This window comes from Pelophylax lessonae (assembly GCF_965119305.1).
Source record: "Pelophylax lessonae genome assembly, chromosome: 3".
Classification (NCBI taxonomy): Eukaryota; Metazoa; Chordata; class Amphibia; order Anura; family Ranidae; genus Pelophylax; species Pelophylax lessonae.
In genome coordinates, this window is record NC_138770.1 from 645,272,363 (window position 1) to 645,295,157 (window position 22,795).

The following is a 22,795-nucleotide window of genomic DNA, read 5'->3' on the forward strand; positions in this document are numbered from 1 at the left end:
AAACTGCAATAAGCGTATTTTGATTGGATTACTAACTACGGGGAAGATTTATGTCATTTTTATTGTGTTTTTTTTTTTTTTTTTTACAAGTAATGGCGGCGATCTGCGATTTTCTGCGGGACTGGGACATTGCGTCGGACAGATTGGACCCCTAACTGACATTTTTGACACTTTTGGGGGGACCAGTGACATTACTACAGTAATCAGTGCTAAAAATATACACTGTTACTGTAATAATGACACTGGCAGGGAAGGGGTTAACACTGTTGGTGATCAATGGGTTAAATGTATGCCTCATGCTTACTGACGTGTGTGTGGGGGGAGGGGGTTCTATGACAGAGACAGAGATCGCAGGTTCAGCTATGCTGAATCCTTTGATCTCTTCCTATCTGATACTGAGAAGCCTTCTCACAGTTTCCCCGACGATCGGGGAAGGGAGGTGGCAACCACCGCCTCTCCTCCCTCGGCCCGACAGCGGGAGCGCTCGCCGCCGGAATTACTAGGAGTCCAGTGACGTAGGTCTACGTCGCTGGACCCAGGGGAGCCGCACTGCCGCAGGAATATTACTGTTGGCAGTCGGCAAGTGGTTAAAGGCATATTTCAAATTTTGCAAACTCATTTAGGTGTAACATAGGCTGCTGATTGTCATTACCCCTCACTCCAAGGGGGACTTGCATCAGGGCTAAGGGCTTTTGAGACTACTGAGGCAGTGTGCTGTGATGTTTCCCCTCCCACTAGCCATGATATGTCTGCATTGTATAGAGAAGCACAGAAATGGGGTATAATGAAAAAAGAAAAGTTTCATTAAAAAAAAAAAAAAGTCATAAGTATTTTAATGGGGGGGGGGGAGACATTTCCCTCTGGGTGATCTCTGTACATTACAAGGATTTTAACAAACTTTGGTGCAGATTCCGACCTTTTGGTATTCTACAGAAATCCCTGTGTATCGATCTGTGTCATAAGTGAATCTAATGGGAGTGGTTTCATAATTCTCAATTAGCTGCTTCACCCGCAGGGCTCTAATGAGGAAAGCTGCTGGGCCTGCATCCCTTAAAACGCAATTTCCTATTGGGAGTATCTCACCAAAAATGAAATTTTTGGTGCAGGGGATGCCTGATATCTGACTTGTATCTTAGTGCAGACTTCTGGGAAAATCAGTGAGCCAATCAAACAAGCAGAAAATTATGTTTTTGGGAGGCGTTACCTGTTGCACTCATTTAGGTATAACATGCTGCTGATTGCCAGTCTCCCTCACTCCCTGAGGGGGACTTGCATCAGGATGCCATATTGCATTATATTTTACAGAAAATTACAGAGCTATTACAGAGCTACAGATTAAAAAGGAAAGACATTTTTAACAACTTTCTATTACAGTATGACTTGTGCCGCAGTTGTATATGCTAGATTTCTTTTTTATTTGCTATTTTCTTTCAGGAAAGTGGAGTTACCCTTTAACTACACTTTTTTTATTTTTATTTTTTATGGGCCCCCAGAAGCGGTTAGACATAATATGCTAGTATGCACAGCATACTAGCACATTATGGGAGACTTGCCTGTAAAAACAATGCTTTCCAGTGCTGCTATGCTGTTTGCGTTTCTACTGTTCAGGGGCGCTTCCATCTTCTCTCTGTCTTCCTTCTGGGTTCGGACTGTTACACTTTAATAGCAGGGATGCAATTACATCACTCACACATGTGCATGGGAGTCGCACCGCGGCAGAGCGCTCCGTGAATGTACTCTGAGGTGCTCCTTCGTGGCTCAATGTACGTTACTGCTGATTGGCAGAGAGAGCCAGTTATGTCAGAAGGGACCAATAGTGTCTCTTCTTTCATAAAAACCCTACCTGTCAGCTGGTTTTATTTTTTTTTAGGTTCATTTTTGCTTTAACTCAGCGGTGTGGGTACATTTTCCTGTGTTTAACCACTTTACCGCTGCTCACTGAGCTGCTACTGCGGCAAAGTGGTTCGTTCTCGTCTGGCGACGTAGGTCATTCCCCTCTCTCGGGGGCTCGCGTGCGCCGCCGGAGCCTCGCTCCCACTGTATTCACTCACAGCGGGAGTCGGGCCAGGGGAGAAGCGGCGGCGATCACCGCCGCTCTTCCCCGATCGTCGGGGAATCGAGTGTGGAAATCCGCCCGCTTGTGTAAGCAAAGCGGGCGGATCTCCTAAGTGACAGGCAGGGACAGATTGCAGTGTTCGGCATAGCTGAACATCCGATCTGTCCCTGTGTCACTCAGTCACCTCCCCCCACACACGTCAGTAAGCACCAGGCATACATTAACCCCTCCCTCTCCAATAAAAATGAACCCCTTCACTGCCAGTGTCATTTTTACAGTAACAGTGCATATTTATAGCACTGATTACTGCAGTAATGTCACTGGTAACCCCAAAAGTGTCAGATGTCAGTCAAGGGTCCGATCTGTCCGCCGCAATGTCGCAGTTCTGCAAAAAAAATCGCAGATCGCCGCCATTACTCATTAAAAAAAAAAAAAAAAAAAAACACCAAAAATGACAGAAATCTTTCCCTTAGTTAGTAAACGCAATAACTTTTGCGCAAACCAATCACAATACGCTTATTGCAATTTTTTTTACCAAAAATATGTAGCAGAAAACAAATTGGCCTAAAATGATAAAAAAATTGATTTTTACATTTTTTTGGGGGGGAATTTCATATAAAAAAATGTGAAAAATATTGTTATTTTTTCAAAATTGTCGCTCTTTTTTTTGTTTATAGCGCAAAAAGTAAAAATCGCAGAGGTGATTAAATACCACCAAAAAAAAGCTCTGTTTGTGGGGGAAAAAAGGACGTAAATTTCGTTTGGGTACGGCGTTGCATGACTGTGCAAATGTCAGTTAAAGTCACGCAGTGCCGAATCGCAAAAAGTGGCCCAGACGTAAGACAGCAAAATCCTCCGGTGGTAAAGTGGTTAAGTAATGATAGCAATTACAGCAGGTGTTAAATTGGGTTAAATTACCACTAGCTTTGTGTCCCGATTTCTTAATCCACGCCAGAAATTGCCGCATATCTGTTTGTGTTTTCTCTGCTGAAGACTGGCTGAATGATTGAGTTGTGAGTTCTTTTTACTAATGATCTCCTCCCAGCTGTGTATTATGATGTCAATGTAGACCTGGGGCTCCGTCTCCCAAGAGTGCCGCTCTACTAGACCTTCAGAACAATCATAATGAGTATGAATAGTTTGGTGTTTTAATTCATTAATGTATTTTGCGCACGTTCAAATGTGTGTGGTGGGTGGGGGATCAGACAGTGTGTAGAGCGTTCTAATGAGGAGTGTTGTTGCTCTGTCAATCATACTTATTACTCATTCACACTTGCATGCTAGAAATGATTTTGGCAACAACATATCATGATCGTTATGTCAGTGGGTAGCAGAGGACACCTTGAATGATTGTTCTTCCGAAATGGCTGATTAGCCAGGGTAGATCCAACTGCTTCTGTTTACCTTGAAGTAAAGAGGTTTTTAAAGGTGTGGAATAATACTGCCGTGTATATGTCGGGATGACATTTAACCACTTTAGGACCGGAAGGATTTGCCCCCTTAATGACCAGGCCCTATTTTGTGATTGCACTGCATTATTTTAACGGACAATTGCGCGGTCGTGCCATGCTGTACCCAAACGAAATTTCCTTTTTTTCCTCACAAATAGAGCTTTCTTTTGGTGGTATTTGATCACCTGTGCGATTTTTTTTTTTTTTTTTTTTTTTTTTTTTTTTTTGCATTCTAAACAAAAAAAGATCGACAATTTTGGAAAAAAAAAAAAAAAATAAAACAATGTTTTACACTTTCTGATATATAACATTCCCCAAAAAAATTTTTAAAATCAAATTTTTTTAACATTGTAGCCAATTTGTTTTCTGCTACATATTTTTGGTTAAAAAAAATTGCAATAAGCGTATTTTGATTGGTTTGCGCAAGTTATTGTGTTTACGAACGAAGGGAAAGATTTGTAATTTTTTTTTTTTTTTTACTAGTCATGGCTACGATCTGCCATTTTTAGCGGGACTGCGACATTGCGGCGGACAGATCGGACCCTTAACTGACATTTTTGACACTTTTGGGGGGACCAGTGACATTACTACAGTAATCAGTGCTAAAAATATGCAGTGTAATAATGACACTGGCAGGGAACGGGTTAACAGTATAGGTGATCAAGGGGAGTGATTCTAACTGGGGGAGTGATTCTAACTGGGGGGGCGTGGCTTCTGAGATGACCATAGAGACATGTGATCCTATATAGAAGGATCGCATGAGCTATGTGATCATTTCAGGGAGAAGGATGGTCGGCTGTGTTTACAGCAGCCAACCGTCCTATCTCTTCAGGGAGCGATCGCGGGTGTCAGGCACCTGACACACCCATCGGCTTCCCCACTGACGATCGGGGGCGAGAGCGCGGCGGCGCGTGCTTGCCCCCTAGCTCCTCCCAGGCAGGCGACGTAGATCTACGTCGTTTTGCCTGTAAGAGCCAGCCTGCCGTAGTAAATATAACGTAAGCGGTCTGGAAGTGGTTAACCAAACAATGATAATGCAGAGCACAGAATGTATTTCTTAAAGCACTTTAGTTCCATAAAGTATATAGACAGGGCCTACTCACCCTACATGTGGGGGTACCTTTCGTCAATTTTTCGGGACCAGGTGGAGACTGTGGTCATGTGAAAATCAAACATTAGAGAAGTACAGCCAAAGCTTGTTAATTGGTTGTTAATTTTCCACTCCTATAATGCATTTTCAGCAGACAGTGGGCTGTCGGCTGATATCACAGAGCTGGTCCAGGCTGGGGGTAGATCATGACAATGAAGTCAGGATCTGCCCACATTCCTGGACCGGCACCCAGCTCAGCCTCTCAGCAATCTACTGAGAGCCTGAGCCCGGCTGCTCCCGCCCCCTCCACAGCTCAGTGCACCAGTGAGAGAAAGGGGGGGACAAAGACAGTCACCAGCTCTCTGCTCAGGGAGAACCGAGCGATCAGCAGTGTTTGATCGCTCGGTTCTCAGTCTTAGAACAGGCGGGGGACAGATGCAGCATTGGACCGATGCATCCACCTAGGTAAGTATGATTCCAACAAAAAACAAAAACCCATACTTCTGTTTTAAAGTGATTGATTGTAAGCCCTTACATTTTCCCAGTGGAGGGACTATGCTCTGGTGATGCACAATAGCTGAAAAAAATCCACCTACATAAGTTGTACCTGTTTATCTGCAGCCACCTCTTCTCTACATCCATTTAAAGTGCAGAATTTCTAAGCTTGTCTGAGTGTTCAGAAAAAAAGGTGGCGGAGAGCTAAAGTTACTCTGAAAAGCTTAGAGAGGAGAGCTCTGGGGGCTGATTGGATGAAAGGGATACCCCCCCCCCCCCTTCACACAGGAACAGAGCTAAGGATGTCACCATTTTTCTCTTGGTGTCAGGAAAACTTGTCAGAAGTGACTTGTGCTGATAGCAAAGGAACAAAGTAGCAGACAGGAATTACACTTAGTGCTTTTAATTGAGACAGGTACACACTATAAAGGGATATGCTTTGTTCAGATTTCATGTCTGAAGTTTACAACCACTTTAATACAGTTCCCTGATTTAATGAGCTATTACACTGTGTGCAGTAAAATAACATACAGAGTTACTCTGAGAGTCATGTCCCATGTTGCTTCACACTGTAATTTGATGTATGTTGCATTAGGAGGGACGTGCTGAGCCTGAGCCCTCACCACCAGTCCGGCGTACCTCTGTTACCTCACTCCCAGTAACAGAATGATATCCCGCCATGCACATAGTCTGGATCTCATGTCTGCACTTGTTAACTTCAGTATCCATGAGACCAGGCCATGGGTCTCTGTAACACCATTTGTTTCTGGTTGCTACTGGAAACTGACAGCTAGGGAAGAAGCCGGAACATCAATCAACCCCCCTGCAGCAGAAAGACCTGTCGCCTTTACCAGGTGCCAGGCCTAATGACTGGTTGCTTTGTGTCTTGAACTAGTCCTTGGTTATTTTTAGTGACTACACTCCTCCCTGCCTTGCTGAGTTAACCCATTTGTAGTAGCTCAGCTTTTTAGCCCCTTGCACTTTACAGACCCTGGTTCCTTTGATACCCCAGAACCAACATGCACCCCTTTGAATAACTTCAGTCCAGGCTTAGAACAGTGCATGCAACTTTACTGAAGTCTTTTAGCAATACAGTTCAATGTTAACATTTCCTAACCCTAACTATAACTGAATGGCTGCCCAGGCATACCTCTACAAGGTAGTAGTCCGCGTTGACATTCTCAGGTGCTGGTTGATCTCCGGATCCCCGGTTCCTCAGATGGACTGCAAGGCACAGCAGTCCTCCTTCACTGCATATACGGTCAAGAGTGGGCCAAGAGCCCTGGACCTTAGCCTTCCCCCTTTTTATATCACAGGTGGACAGGCTGGGATCAAAAAGCCCAGCAACTGAGCATGCATAACTTAACTCTCCCCCCCCCCCCCCTCTGCCTGGGCCAGCCACTAATTAACCCAGCAATAAATAGCCTGCCTACATTTACAAAGTTTGACAAATTCAAATTGCAATGACAACTGGAAATGGTTTAGTACACTATACAGCCTGATCCCCATGTAAAGTCCTGCTGAACCTCCACCATTTCTATGCTGATGACACCCAAATCTATCTCTCTACCCCTCAGCTCACCCCACCAGTCTCCTCACACATCACATCACTGATTTACGAACAGACATCTCGGCCTGGATGTCACACCACTTCCTCAAACTCTAAAACCAAGCTCATAATATTTCCTCCCCCACGTGCCCTTTCCCCTGACTTCTCTGTTAAGACCCATGGCACAACTACCAGTCCGTTCCCCACATGCCAGGGTGCTAGAGGTAACTCTGGACTCTGAACTGTCCTTTCAGGCCCACATCTAATCCCTGTTCAAATCATGCCGCCTTAACCTTTGCAATATCTCCCAGAATACGCCCTTTTTTAACCAATGACCCAACCAAACTTCTTATTCACTCCCTGGTTATCTCTTGTCTTGACTCTTGCAACTCCCTTCTCATTGGAATACCTTTACGCAGAATATCCCCCCCCCCCCCTTCAGTACATTATGAAGACTCATCCACCTTACCAACCATTCAGTGTCCTCCACCCCTCTCTGCCAATCCCTCCACTGGCTTCCACTCACCCAACAAATAAAATTCAAAGTACTAACAATAACTTACAAAGCCATCCACAACTCTTCCCCCAGCTACATCACTAACCGGGTCTCAAAATAACTAAGCCGCCATTTTCGTTCCTCCCAAGACCTCCTGCTCTCTAGCTCCCTTGTCACTTCCTCCCATGCTCGCCACCAGAATTTCTCCAGAGCTTCTCCCATCCTTTGGAACTCTGTACCCCAATCTGTTCGACTGTCTACTAATCTATCTTTCTTTAGACAATCCCTGAAAACCCTTCTCTTTAAAGAAGCCTATCCTGCTAACTAACACAATGTTTTACTTTCTCCATCAGCTCACCCCCCCCCCCCCCCACACACAGCAGGGCTCGTCTACTCCTCTTGTACCAAATTGTATTTTAACTCTGTCTGCCTTCATTTTGTAAAGCACTGTGCGAACTGTTGGCGCTATATAAATCCTGAATAATAATAGTAATAATGCTGATCAAAAACCACCAAAAAGAAAGCTTGTGGGAAAAAAGTTCCGTACATTTTATTTGGGCACAGCGTTGCATGACCGTGCAATTGTCAGTTAAAGTAAAGCAGTGCCGTATCACAAACAATGACCTGGTCATGAGGTGTAGTAAATATCTTGGAGGTCGTGGTTAAACTATTTCTAAGAGAAATATGAGAATTGCTATTGCTGACCTGAAAATACTAGTTGCCTAATTGTCATGCTGACATACTTGGTTCAGTACTGAAACATGGGAAAAAGTATGCATGTCAGAAAAATTAATTTAAAGTTAGTCTTTGAATACTTGATCTGGGTTGGGCACCCAAAATATTGAAAACGTGGTCAACGTCAGAGCCAGGGAACTAGGATTTGCCAATTGAAGCCCCCATGATGTAAAGTCATGTTTGCTCGCTGTTTGCTTTTAAAATCTGCACTTTAATGAAGCCTTTTTCTTTTTTTCTATAGGTTATGTGGATCCAATTCAGACACTGAACGATATAATATCTCAGCTAGATGCCATTGTCAGCTTTGCCTTTGTTTCTAATGGAGCGCCAGTACCATATGTTCGTCCTATCATCCTGGAAAAGGGACAGGGACGTATAGTGCTGAAATCTGCCAGACACCCGTGTATTGAAGTGCAAGATGATGTGGCGTTCATTCCCAATGACATAACATTCGAGAAGGAGAAACAGATGTTCCATATTATCACTGGTAAGCCGTCAGATTCTCCAGATTTCCATTCTACAGCCTTCCAATTGGCAGTAAGCTTCAGTTCAATATAACCTTGCCAAAACATTGTCCTGCATTTATTGTCTGTTTTAAAGTGGAGCAAAGTGAATTTGAACGCGTTCTCTCTTCATGTCCCAGAGCTGCATATATCTGCCTATATATCTGCATTTCGATACAGCTTTTATTTTTAAATGTTTAACCACTTCAACCCCCCACCTACAACCCCCCCCCCCCCCCCCGGCCTATAGCAAAATGGCAGGCAGTGGCTCTCCAGTTCTGACTGGACGTCACACAACACGGCGATTGATAGTGCGGTGTGTCGCTCCAACACACCACATCTCTGATCACAGTAAAGAGCCTATGACGTCGGCTCTTTACCATGTGATCAGCTGTGTCCAATCAGTGTATATAGGAAGTGCTGGTTATCGACATTCCTCTATTCACTGTGACTGGGCGTGAGTAGCGAAGAAGCCGATAAGTGGCTTTCCTGACAGGGGGGACTATCAGTGCAGTAATTATCAGGGCAGCCCCATCAGTGATGCCAACTAGTGCCCATAAGTGATGCCTGTCAGTGCTGCCTATCAGTGCCCATAAAGGCTGCTCATTGGTGCTGCATATTAGTGCCGCCTCACCAGTGCCCGTCAGTGCAGCCTGTGTGTTGTTATTTTGAGGGGACAGCAAACTTACACTGTTATACAAGCTGTACACTCACTACTTTACATTGTAGCAAAGTGTAATTTCTTCAGTGTTGTCACATGAAAAGATATAATAAAATATGTAAGGGGTGTACTGACTTTTGTGAGATAATGCTCACCAAAAATGCTTGTTAACCGCATTGCAAACACGTTTGGGGGAGCGTTTTTAATGCTTAAACGCTTTTCAACTGCACATATTAATGGGCATTAACGCTTTAGGTGCATTTTGATAAGCGTCAGCAAGCAAGCGTGCGTGAACAAGCCCTAAAGGATAACTTCACCTTTGGGAACATGTTACATGTTCCACCCGCTTTTAGGGTGGAAACATGTATCTTGTTCCCAATGCTACAGCCCCTCCCTGATTCCCCCCCCCCCCACACCTCCCTATGATAGCGGCCCTGGGATCTTCTCCCAGCACCAGCTGTCACCATTTGAAAAGAGATGCTGTGAATGAATCAACTACAAGTTGCTGGTGACGGCTTGTAGTTCTCAAAGAACTAACTTGGCGCTGTTGAGTGTTCTAGGTAGTTCATTGATTTTTCCTGCTTACGCTGACAGTCTGCAGTAGCCCCGCGTTGCATCTGCAATCTGCTGATCGCTGGTGCAATGCTTTCCAGGCTCCTACATAAAAAAATAAAAAAATATGCATATTTGTTTCCCCTGCAAAAAAAAGTTCCCCTTTTTTTTTTTTTTTTTTTTTTAGTGAACTTATCCTGGGGTGGTTGGGGGGGGGGGGGTTGAATTTGCCACATTGTATTTTATAGTAAGGATCATTTCCCATGGGGCACTGTGGATAAGACAAGTGCAGAAAGTAATGGATAATTTTTAGGATTTATTAAAATTACAAGTTTTTGGAAATAAGATTAAGGTTCTAGTAGTTTTCAGGCCTGGTTCATTGGGTTCTTGACAACTAGTTATACACCATGGGGTTGATTTACTAAAACTGGAGAGTGCAGCTGTGTAACTTCAGCTTGTTCCATTAAAGCGGTGTTCCAGCCTCCCCCCCCTCCAAAAATTAAAAATCCGCAGCTACACTTACTGTAGCTGCTAACTTTTAATATTAGGACACTTACCTGTCCTGGAGTCCAGCGATGTCGGCACCGTAGCCGATGTTTCCATCAGCTGTCGGGTGCTCCCGCCGCCATTGCCGGTGAGGGATCCCGGCAGTGAAGCCTTGCGGCTTCATGGGTGGGTCCCTACTGTGCATCCGCGAAGCACGCTGTGCATTCGGATTGGCTTGGCGGCGGAGGAGGGGTCCTCACTTCACCGCGCTGCTGTTCCCGGAAGTGGGGAAGGGTACCTGTAAAAAGAAACAGGTACCCGTTCCCCCCTCTCCCCTGAAAGGTGCCAAATGTGGCCCCGGAGGGGGGGGTGGGAGCAAATGAGCGGAAGTTCCACATTTGGGTGGAACTCCGCTTTAAGCTTTGACAAAAAACCTGGAAGCGGATTTGTTTCAATGCAGAGCTGCACCAGATTTTGCACTCTTCAGTTTCAGTAAACCAACCCCAGTGTGTTTTTATCTAGCTGTGATACATCCACATCCATCAGCATTAAGAGTCCTACTTTCAGATCAGGAAGCCATTTTGGAAATTGCTGTCAGTTTAGGCCCTACAGCTCGCTATCAAAAGAGAGCACATAATCTGATGATGGTATGCATGGTTTCAAGTTTGTATCTTGACTGGAATTCTCCTTCAGTAAGCCAAAGTACACCCTAGAGGTAACCAGCTATTAAAACTCTGAGCATTTACTTCTGTCTGTTACATCATTTAAAACACATTTGCTGTAGTTTGTATAAAGAATTTCCTGTACCCACATCTGCATTAAGGGAAGAAATTGTTTTCGTATTTTCATTTGATCCTTCGTTTTTCATGCTGTAAATAACGAGCAATTGCAAATAGACCTCCACATTTTAGATGACATATGACTTTAGGAATAGCTGGTGTGATTGATTCAAGAAGCATTACAATGATGAGAGAGATGATGCCCTCTTACTGGTGTCTCTGATTTAATCAAATGGAAATTTTATTTCAAGTTATTCTGACAACCGGTCCCTGTTGTGTCTGGGAAGCTGCTTTAATCCACATTGCATTTGGCTTCCAGTCAGACTAAGGATTTGTGTCAGTCGGAGATATATGCTGAGTTCTAAAAGTTTTCTAATTTCCTAATATTAGAAACTTGAAAGCATGTCTGAAGCCAAAACCGTTTTAGTTTTGGGTTGCTTAGGCAATAATTAGAACATCTGTCAGGTTTCAATCAGGACGCACACTGTGCTGGTGACCGTGGTGGGAACCTAAAATATTGTCCTCAAAACAGTAGGTGCCGAGAAATGGTCCATTTGGCACACGTGTTTAACCACTTGCTGTCTGTGGCAATTTTCCAAATTTTTTCACCCACCTATGTAACAAAACAAAATCTAGAAAATTACTTGGAACCCCCAAACATTTTATATTGGGGAATAAAGTGGTGGCTGTTGCAGGTTTTTTTTCACCTATTTGTGCAGCAATTTATCAAATGCAAAATTTCTGAAATTTTAGTGCACACAAACAATATAATATCCAGTTTTTTGTAATCTATAAAAGATGATGTGTCAAGTAAATAGATACCAAATATGTCAAGATTTAAAATTGTGCATGCATGTGAAATGGTGACAGACGGTACATAAAGTTGTCCATAGTTTGAAGCCTTTACAGGTTATCAGTTTAGAGTTAAATGTAAATGATGGCCCTAGAATTATTGTGTTTACTTCTGATGTTCAAGGCAATAAGGCTCCGTTTCCACTGCCGCGGCTACGAAGTCGTGCTACTTCTAGCGCGACTTCGTAGTGAAAGTAAACTGCAGCTTTCAGTGAGACTTGTCCCTCATTATAGAGGAAAGTCGCACTGAAGTCGGCTCAAAAGTAGTGCACAAACTACTTTTGAAGTCGCCGCAACTCAAGTCGCGGCAGTGAAAACGGTCCCGATTGAAACAAATGGCTTTTGACTTGCTGTGCGACTTGACATGTGTCAAGTCGCACAGCAAGTCGCACTAGTGAAAACCGAGCCTACCTCCACATATGTGGTGCAGTCACTGTTTACATATGCCTGCCAGACCCACATGCATGTTTGAATTTTGTTTGTGCAGGGAGCCGGTGGTATTTTTTTTTTTTACTTTTTTTATTAAATTCTTTATGTAAAGTGATTTTTTTTTCTATTAAAATAACAAACATTTTACATGTACCTCCTCTGAACAGTAGTTTTGCATAGGGCAGCCCAGATCCTCCTCTTCTCAGGTCCCTGGCTTGAGCTCCTGGCCCCTCCCTCCTGTTGAGTGACCCCCAGAAAGCAGCTTGCTATAGGGACACCCATGCAGAGCTGCAGCTCAATGTATCCATTCAGACACATAGCTGTCCGCCCCCCCGTCCTGATTGGCTAACTGCATTTGACAGCAGCAGGAGCCAATGGCTACATTGCTATGTGTCAGCCAATCATGAGAGAGATGGCTGAGGCACTCGTGGACATCGCTGTATAGAGAGGGGGCTCAGGTAAGTATTAAAGGGTGCTGGGACGGCTGCTACCCAAAGTATTTTTATCTTAATGCATAGCATACATTAAGAAAAAACCTTTTGACTTTTCAACCCCTTTAACTTTATGCATCAATACCAACCGCACGACAAGTTTCTAGTGGTAGTTAAAGGAGCGCCCAAAATCGTCAATAAGAATCCCACTTAGATCAAAAGATCGTTGATTTTATTGGTAGCAGAACATGTTAAAGCCAATGCGTTTCGAGGAAGAGAGACTCCCCCCTTCTTCAGGGCTGTTGGAGACAAAATTGAAACCCCTACAAAAAAATATATAGTAACTTGTATATACAACATGAGCTATATATATATATATATATATATATATATATATATATATATATATATATATATATATATACAAGTTGCTATATATTTTATGTATGTGTTTTAATTTTGTCTCCAACAGCCCTGAAGAAGGGGGGAGTCTCTCTTCCTCGAAACGCATTGGCTTTAACATGTTCTGCTACCAATAAAATCAACGATCTTTTGATCTAAGTGGGATTCTTATTGCTGATTTTGGGCGCTGCTTTAACCGACTAGCACTAGAAACTTTAGAAACGACCACTAGGCCGTATCTTAAGGTAGCAGCCCAGACCCCTTAAGGATCCACTGCCTTTTTTTCATCCAGTCGGGCCAGATTGATTGGGAGTTAATTTCCCCAAGTGGTCCTCTCTCACCTACCACCCACCCACAAGACCCTCTATCGTTCAGGTCAGTCCAGCACAGCCATCAACTTTAAAAAAAAATAGCACGACAAGACACCTTTCATTATTCTGGAAAAATTGACATGACCAGTACAGGTTGCTACAATATTTATAACTCTTTATGTATTTTTTTGCTTTTAGGAATTTGTGGTTATCTCATATTTGGATATTTTTTGTGGAACTTCTCTGTGTGATTGGAAAAGATTATTTTGTTTATTACAGGACAATATTGAGCGCAAAGTTAATGCACTTAAAACTTTGAAGTATTGTGGAGGTTACTTGCAGGTTTGGAGCTGCATTTCTGCATGTGGAGTTGGAGATATGGACAGAATGAATGATTGTCCCCATTGCTAAAAGTACAAGCAGATACTTATCCATCATCAAATACCATCCAATGTATCCCGTATTTCTTCTGCAGCAGGACAAGATACAAGCCAAAATCATAAAGAGCTATCTTTCTATCAAGTGTCTCTATGAAGGGACAGAAGCAACTGAGGCAACCTAAATCCACAGCAGAACTGTTAATTAGTCCTAGATGTTTAGAACAACCTACCTGCCGAGATCCTTTAAAAAAGCGTGCAAGTGTAAGCAAGAGAATTGATGCTGTTTTAAAGGCAAGGGGGGCACATCAAATATTTATTTCTGTTTGCACAGTAATTTATAAAACTATTTATTTCAGTATGTTTGAAAGCACAGCACATTTTTATTTTTACATATTTTCTTATGGTGAGGGCTAAAAAAGCTCTGCCTGTTATTTACAGAGCTGAAAAGGTTATAGTAAAGTGTTCCTACATACAAGTCCGTGTGCGGGGTCATTTGTCCCTTATCCAATGGGTCTATCCCAGGTTTCTCTAAGAGATTGTTCTTTGAAAGTTCTGGTCACCAGTCCTCAGGAGGGATGTGTTGGAGCTGGAGAGAGTCCAGAGAAGGACAACTAAACTAATTAGGATATTGGAGGACCTTTAATTATGAAGAGCGTCTACAATCGCTTAATTTATTCTCCCTGGAGAAGAGACGCCTGAGAGGGGACATGATAGCAATTTTCAAATGCCTCAATGGTGATCTCCGCATAGAAAAAAAGCTATTCAGTCGCAAGGATTGCATGAGGACGCGAGTACATACAATGCGATTAGAGGAGAAGCGTTTTAACCTCAGGCAATGCAGGGGGTTCTTTACTGTTAGGACTACAAGGTTGTGGAATTCTCTACCACAAGAGGTGGTTTCTGCGGGAAGTATGGCTACTTTAAAAAGACTCTTGGACGTACATCTCAATGATCAGAACATTAAGGGGTTATGAGAGATGATTACGGCCACACACACCTACACATGTTGAACTGGAAGGACTGTTGTCTTTATTCAACCTCAACTACTATGTAACTATGTAACATTTGCTGTGCTGTCTCTTTTTAATAAAAAAAAAAAAGGAATTTAGCTGATTATTTATAAGTTTTATTTAAAAACAAATAAGTATTTTTACTGTGTTTTACTCTTAGGTCCTAATATGGGTGGAAAATCCACCTATATTCGCCAGACTGGAGTAATAGTCCTAATGGCCCAGATTGGCTGCTTTGTACCGTGTGACTCTGCAGAGGTGAGCATTGTGGATTGTATTCTTGCTCGAGTCGGAGCTGGGGACAGTCAGCTCAAAGGAGTGTCAACCTTCATGGCTGAGATGTTGGAGACGGCTTCCATCCTCAGGTATGGTCTTTCGGTGTCTAATCAGAGTGATGGCACCTGTATGTTGTGTTCTTGCTAATACATTAGGAAAGCAGTGCGTTCCACAGTATAATGGACTAGAATATTAAACCACAGAACCACATATGGAGAAACATCCACAACATACTCTTTAGGAAATTGGTTAGTTAAGATTTCTAATTCAAGTGCTAATGTTTAGATGACATGCCATCATTTTCTAGGCTTTTATAAGGAAAACAAAGGGCAGTAGCCCCTACCATCCCCTCTGTTTAATTTTTTTCTGGCTTATTAATTGGTCACTACGTGTTATTGGCCTTCATTGCACCATGTATTAGGAGCATCAGGTCTGAACATCATATTATAAAGTGTATCCGGTCAATTTAAAATGAGGTCCTGCTGGTCGCATGGTTCGTTTTATGTAAATGCACATCGTCTAAGGGGTAGTTCTGTTAATCCTTTCTGTTATGGGCTAGTCAGCTGTACTGCTATTCGCCCCTTGGAGTTTGATGAGGGATGTTTGTACTGTATTGTAATATGTTGAGCTGTGTGATTATGTTGGACTTCAATAAAATCTTTTTCAAAAAAAAAAAAAAAAAGTGTATCCGGTCACACAAAAAAAAGTTTGAATACTACATCAGCAGCACGAGATCTAAGGCACTGTACCCCTGACTGCTAGGCTCTGGACATTTAAAGTGAGTTATGGTAATGTCACTACTGAGCTGCTTGCTGGAGAGGAATCTGCACTTCATGCAGCTCTCTGTATTCTGCTTCATTAATAATTTGGATCTGTGCTTTATGGACCCCGCCCAATTCTTGATATGATCTTCCCCTACCAACTAATCAAACCTCAAGTTATTAGAGGGCAGCACTGACATTAGTGAGCAAAGCCCTGTCTCTACCAAGATGGCCACCTCCTCACAGAGAGTGCAAAGCCCTGCCTCTACCAAGATGGCCACCTCCTCACAGAGAGTGCAGAACAAGGCATGGTAAGGTGGTTGTGAGTACAATATCAGCTGCAGGGAGATCAGCATGCAACACTGTGGACAAGTCCTTTACCCTCTGCTACACCTATTTGGAGATCTAGTCCTTATAATGCAAGAGACGCTCTTCATTTGTTGTTTTTTTTTTTTTTTCTTTATATTGCCCATAGTTCCACTCCAAGAAGTAAATATGTCGCCTATCTGGCTGTATAGTGTGGGAAATGTGTATAAACCACAAGACTGGCTTTACAGCATTACAAAAATTATGGTAGGTTAAATGGTGACCACATATGCATTTCAGCTTTACATTAAAGCTGATCTCCTCCTTAAAGTGGTTGTAAACCCTCATATATACCCAGTGAAGGTAACAGCCTCAGATGATACACAGACAGTGTTGGGGGTAACTAGTTACAAAGTAACTGATTACAGTAACTACATTACTTTTTTTGGTAACAAAGTAATGTAACTAGTTACAATACTAATATTGGTAACTACACTACTAGGCTATAGGAGGTAACTACACTACTTTACTAGGCTATAGGAACGCGCTTTCCTGCGATACCCAAGCCGTGCGATACAATCGTTATATCGAAGAATAGAGAGGGATGAAGTTTATGACTTTTTGTTGCACTTTGTTTTATTCTGTTTTTTCAGGTTTTGTTCTCATGTTTCCCTAAGCCTGTGTTTATACAATAAACTCTATGCAGAAAGAGTGTCATGTATCTTCTTCTACACGGTCAATTCAGGCCCCGTTCACATCGGGGCGCCGCGACCTCGGAGCGGCCGCCACGGACTTCATAACATTGAAGTCTATGGCGGTCGCCTCCTGGTCGCCCCAAAGAAGCTCCGGACCCTTTTTCTAAGTCGGAGCGACTTGTGTCGCTCCTATTAGAACGGGTCCGCAGCTTCCCTATGGGAGGCGACCTGTGAGGCGACCAGATCGCCTCACAGGTCGCCTCAGTGTGAACCGGGGCTTAGAAAGAGGAAAGTAAAGTAATAAGTAGTGAAGTTACTTTTCAAATGCAGTAACTAGTAAAGTAATCTCGTTACAATTTACAGAAGTAACTAGTTAGTTACCCCAACACTGTACACAGAGATGAAACCAATCCTCCTACATAAATTTTACTTGTATATCTGCAGTCTTCCTCTTTCTACACCCTTTAAAAATTGTAGATAGTGTTAAAAAAATCTTTCCTGTTCTTTCAGCAGTACATAGGGAAGGGTGGAGAGATTGCACTTACACTGTGTAACAGCTGATTGGAGGAAAGGGACACCCTCCCCTCTACATAGACAGAAGAAAGAAGGAATATGCAGAGCTGTATTCTGAATAGACCAGCTCCTTACTTTTCCCTCCCCAACACAAATTATTAACTCATGTGTCAAGAACTTGTCAGAAGTGACTCATGCTGATCACAATAGAACAAAGCACCAAAGAGAAACAACACTTAGAGCTTTGGAAATAGAAAAGTAAACACTACAGATACACTATATTGTCAAAAGTATTGGGACGTCTGCCTTTACACGCTTATGAACTTTAATGGCATCCCAGTCTTAGTCAGATAGGTTTCAATATTGAGTTGACCCACCCTTTGCAGCTATAACAGCTTTAACCCCTCTGGGAAGGCTGCCACAAGGTTTAGGAGTGTGTCTATGGGAATGTTTGACTATTCTTCCAGAAGCACATTTGTGAGGTCAGGCACTGATGTGGACAAGAAGGCATGGCTCACAGCCTCCACTTTAATTAATTCCAAAAGTGTTCTATCAGGTTGAAGTCAGGGTTCTGTGCAGGCCAGTCAAGTTCCTCCACCCCAAACTCACTCATCTACACTATATTGCCAAAAGTATTGGGCCACCCCTACTATCATCAGCATATCAAGAAATTTTGGATAATTTGATGCTCCCAATGTTGTAGGTACAGTTTGGGGATGGCCCCTTCCTGTTCCAACATGACTGTGCACAAAGCCCATAAAGACATGGATGAGTGAGTTTGGGATGAGGGAATTGGACTGGCCTGCAGAGAACCCGATAGAACACCTTTGGGATGAATTAGAGTGCAGAATGCCATCCATGACGCCTTGTCCAACCTTAGTGCCTGACCTTACAAATGCGCTCCTGGAAGATGGTCAAACATTCCCATAGACACACTCCTAAATCTTGTGGACAGCCTTCCCAGAAGAGTTGAAGCTGTTATAGCTGCAAAGAGGCCAACTCAATATTGCACCCCACAGACAAAGACTGGGATTCCATTAAAGTTCTTGTGCATGTAAAAGCAGGCATCCCAATATTTATGACAATATAGTGTATACGTTCTTGGTTCAAATTTCATGAATGGGGTTTACAACCACTTTAATGTCCCTTTAGGAAGTTTGTTTGGGACAAGCTGGCACTAGGTGTGTTGGTTGGCGCACTTTATGAACTGTATATAGCCTCAACTACATGCTGTTTTGGCAGTGGCATAGAAACTTCCTATCCCACTAGTGAAACAAAATCAAGTGTGGCTGAGCGATGCTCAGTAATTTAGAAGAAGTTTTGTATTTTATGGATGAATACAAACGTTCCTCTCATTGGTTGAGTTGAAGATCCTGACTTCATCTGCCCACCTCTCCACCTCAGCAAATCAGAGGAAGCTTTGGATTCATTCATAGAAGCTTCACGTGAATAGTGGAGTGGCGCTCAGCCCGACTCTTATTTTGTTCCAGGTTGGTGGAACACAGTGCTGTGTACTCTATATAGCTGGAGCTACATACAGTGCGCCCAGCAAGTACACCTGTTAGTGCAGTAAATAGTTTGTTTTGGCCAGCTTGGCCCAAACAAATGATTTAAAGGAACATTAAATGTGGAGTTAGACTTTAAAGTGGAGTTCCAGGCAAAAAGACAGCTCGGTCGTAAGCAATAGTACACCCCTCCCCTCTCGTTTTTGAATAGGAAAATATATATATACAGTTGTGTTCAAAATTATTCAACCCCCCAATGCTGTAAAGGGTTTAGGGAATTTAGTGTACATTTGTAATTGTATTCAGAATGAAATCCTACAAGGACTTCTTAAAGAACCATATGCAACTAAAATGACATCAATTGGTTTTGTAATACAGTAGTAAATGTTTCTTTTGTGAATTCTTCATTGACACAATTATTCAACCCCTTAACGGCTACCACTCTGAAGAACAGAGGTTCGTTGAAGTGTTTTCAATCAGGTATTGAAAACACCTGTGGATGTGAGGGAGCAGCAATAAAGCCTAATAAGCACCAATTAGGCAGCTTTAAAATGACTATGATACTCAGCTCCTTCTAGACATTTACTGGTGTGGTTACAAACATGGTGAAGTCAAGAGAATGGTCCAGGAAGACAAGAGAAGAGGTGATTACTCTTCACAGGAAGGGCAATGGCTATAAGGAGATTGCAAAGATGTTAAACATACCAAGAGACACCATAGGAAGCATCATTCGCAAATTCAAGGCAAAGGGCACTGTTGAAACGCTACCTGGTCGTGGCAGAAAGAAGATGCTGACTTCGACTGCTGTGCGCTACCTGAAGCGTAGAGTGGAGAAAAGTCCCCGTGTGACTGCTGAGGAACTGAGAAAAGATTTGTCAGATGTGGGTACTGAGGTTTCTGCTCAGACAATACGGCGCACACTGCGTAATGAAGGCCACCATGCCAGAACTCCCAGGCGCACCCCCTTGCTGTCTCCAAAGAATAAGAAGAGTCGACTGCAGTATGCCAAAAGTCATGTGGACAAACCACAGAAGTTTTGGGATAGTGTTCTGTGGACTGATGAAACAAAATTAGAACTGTTTGGGCCCATGGATCAACGCTATGTTTGGAGGAGGAAGAACGAGGCCTATGAAGAAAAGAACACCTTGCCTACTGTGAAGCATGGCGGGGGGGTCAATCATGCTTTGGGGCTGTTTTTCTTCTGCAGGTACAGGGAAGCTTCAGCGTGTGCAAGGTACCATGAATTCTCTTCAGTGCCAGGAGATATTGGATGACAATGTGATGCAGTCCGTCACAAATCTGAGGCTTGGGAGACGTTGGACCTTTCAACAGGACAATGATCCCAAGCATACCTCCAAGTCCTCTAGAGCATGGTTGCAGATTAAAGGCTGGAACATTTTGGAGTGGCCATCACAGTCACCAGACTTAAATCCGATTGAGAACCTCTGGTGGGACTTAAAGAAAGCAGTTGCAGTGCACAAGCCTAAGAAAGTGACTGAACTGGAGGCTTTTGCCCATGACGAATGGGCGAAGATACCCGTAGATCGCTGCAAGACACTTGTGTCAAGCTATGCTTCACATTTAAAAGCCGTTATAACTGTAAAAGGATGTTGTACTAAGTACTAAGATTGAATGTCACTTGGGGGTTGAATAAAACTGATAATGATGTGAGCACAGAAAAGACATTTGTGGTTATTTCATTATAAATGTTATGTTATATTTGTCTGACCTACACGTGCCTATTTGATTTAATTGTAAGCAGGATGACTGAAAGATCAAAATCAATGTCAAACTGGCCAAAACAATCAATTTCAGTGGGGGTTGAATAATTTTGAACACAACTGTATATATATATATATATATATATGAAAAAAAAAAAAGAAAAAAAAAATATATATATATATTATTTTGATACTTTTTTTGGGCTTTAATACCTTTTTTGCAGGGTTTTTTTTTTTTCTTCTGTCCTATGCCGCCATGGCGAGGCTATTGTGCATTGCTAGACAGACAATTTGGTCTCCACACATTTATATAGATAATAGGAGCTGTCCTTGAGGCATATATACATGGAGGGCAATAAATAGATACTGCTTACCACTCATTTAAACAAGTCCATATTACAACTAAAATGATAGCCTGAACATGTGCATTGCCTGATGTAAAATAAGTGAAATCCATAACCGCAAAACTGAGCATCTGATGATGGTGGCTTCAGGTGGTCAAATTACGAATTTGTCACCTATAGGTAGAAAGGCCTTTTAATGACTTGCGAGAAGGATTTGGAACATTCCATTCTGTTTTGTCTGTCATTACTGTGTGTACTTCCTATACTTCAAGTAGATTGCACCTACTGTTATTAAATAAAACCCATCTCATTATAAAATAGCAGTAGCAGATGTTTCGCCTTATGTCTCGTAGTTTTGTGATTTACAGATGGCTAATGGAATAATACCAGTAGACAGGTACCTACAGAGGAAGACATTCACTAACAACCCTCCTCTGATTAAACAAAATGCTTAGATTATTTTTGTGCCATTTAAAGCAAAACTAAACCTTCCTAACCTTTACAGCCAGGGAAGCTGCCATCTTGGCCTCTGTCTGATCTGCAGTTTGCATGGCGCTGCACATGTGATCAGTTATTACACAAGACATTTGATGGCTTGACAGATTGAAAGCACAAGCAACTGTCGGTTATCATTGACGGCATGTCTTGAATTAAACTGTTTTGGGAAACCATTAACCGAATTAAAATCTCCAATTAAAAAACTGCGAGAAGGCAGGCTCTTTATTGCAGAAGAGACATGCAATGTCTCTTTAGCAATAAAAATAAACCTATGTACAGCTAGAAAAGAGCATGCATTCACCTCAAAGCAGAGCCGTGACAAACCATAACCGTAATAGAATTTAAGTGCATAATCTATAAAGTCCATACAAGAGTCCACAAACAGTGCAAAGAAATAGCCGCATCCACCAGGAATTGTCACCAGTTGTGCACATTTTCCCCTGCTGGAGCAAATTGGATCATGCTTTACTGGGGTTGTTGTGCCTTCCTCTGGATCAACTGTGGGTAAAGGATAGTGTATATGGAGGTTTTGTGTTTTTTTTTTTTTTTTTTCTTCCTGTGTTGGTTGAAGTGGATGGACTTTTGTCTTTTTTCAACCAGAATAACCATGTAACTGCTTCGACATCAGGAAAAAACCCACCAAAACAATATGCAGAAAGTGTAAGATGTCGGCGCTGCTCCACCAAATTGGACAAACGTGTGAATACAATTGCATGAATAAATATAAATAAATAAAGTGACTAATACACTCTATATGGGCTGCTGCTGACAAAAACAAGGGTTTGTTGTGTGGGCGCTTGAGTGGAATACAGCAGGCTTTAGGTGAGACATTGCACTTCGGCAGCACTGGAGAGGAGAAGCTGCTCTGAAAGTGATAAAGATAAAAGACAAAGGCGCCTCTAAGTGCAGTAGGCTCTATTTATTAGGTTAAAAGTATAAAAGCACTCCCATTTGGTAAATTTGACATGGGCATAGCAAAGATCTGTCTGGAGTCTTTCTATTCGCTGTGCTGAGTGGTTGCAATGAGGACATCCGGTGATCCGCTTCCTGTAGATGCGTCCTTTCGTTTAAAAGCACCCGCTCGATTGGACACCAGCCGCTGCGTCCACACCCTGCCTTCAGGAAATCCCATGCCGACCAGGCTGAGACACAGGCGAAAGGACGATCTACAGGAAGCGGATCACCGGATGTACTCATTGCAACCCCTCGGCACATTTGCTGTGACCTTCGACCCCGATCTTGACTCTAACACTACTAATCCTGGCAAACCTTGATCTTGTTATTTTTTTTCTTTATTTTATTGTTAATTTTTATTTGATTTTTTTTTTTTTTTTTTAATACACACTTTGGTTTGTTTACATTTTCCTCTCCCCTTTAAGAGGACATGGTAGAGTATCCCACAGTAAAATATATTCCATTTACTATTTATAGACTACAGAAAGTCAAAATATGATTGCCTACCATGGGACATTGCACCATCCTTCTGTGCATACCAGTTTCTGTTTTGA

The 22,795-nt window shown here is 42.5% G+C and overlaps 1 protein-coding gene across 1 annotated transcript in view; it reads left to right on the top strand.

Annotated features, from left to right (window-relative positions):
- MSH2 (mutS homolog 2) overlaps nt 1-22,795 on the top strand; it is a 287,390-nt gene that overhangs the window by 231,373 nt on the left and 33,222 nt on the right. The window contains exons 12-13 of the mRNA XM_082252339.1: nt 8,114-8,359; nt 14,829-15,033. Coding sequence (XP_082108465.1) covers nt 8,114-8,359; nt 14,829-15,033 — 451 coding nt within the window. The remainder of the gene's footprint in view (nt 1-8,113; nt 8,360-14,828; nt 15,034-22,795) is intronic.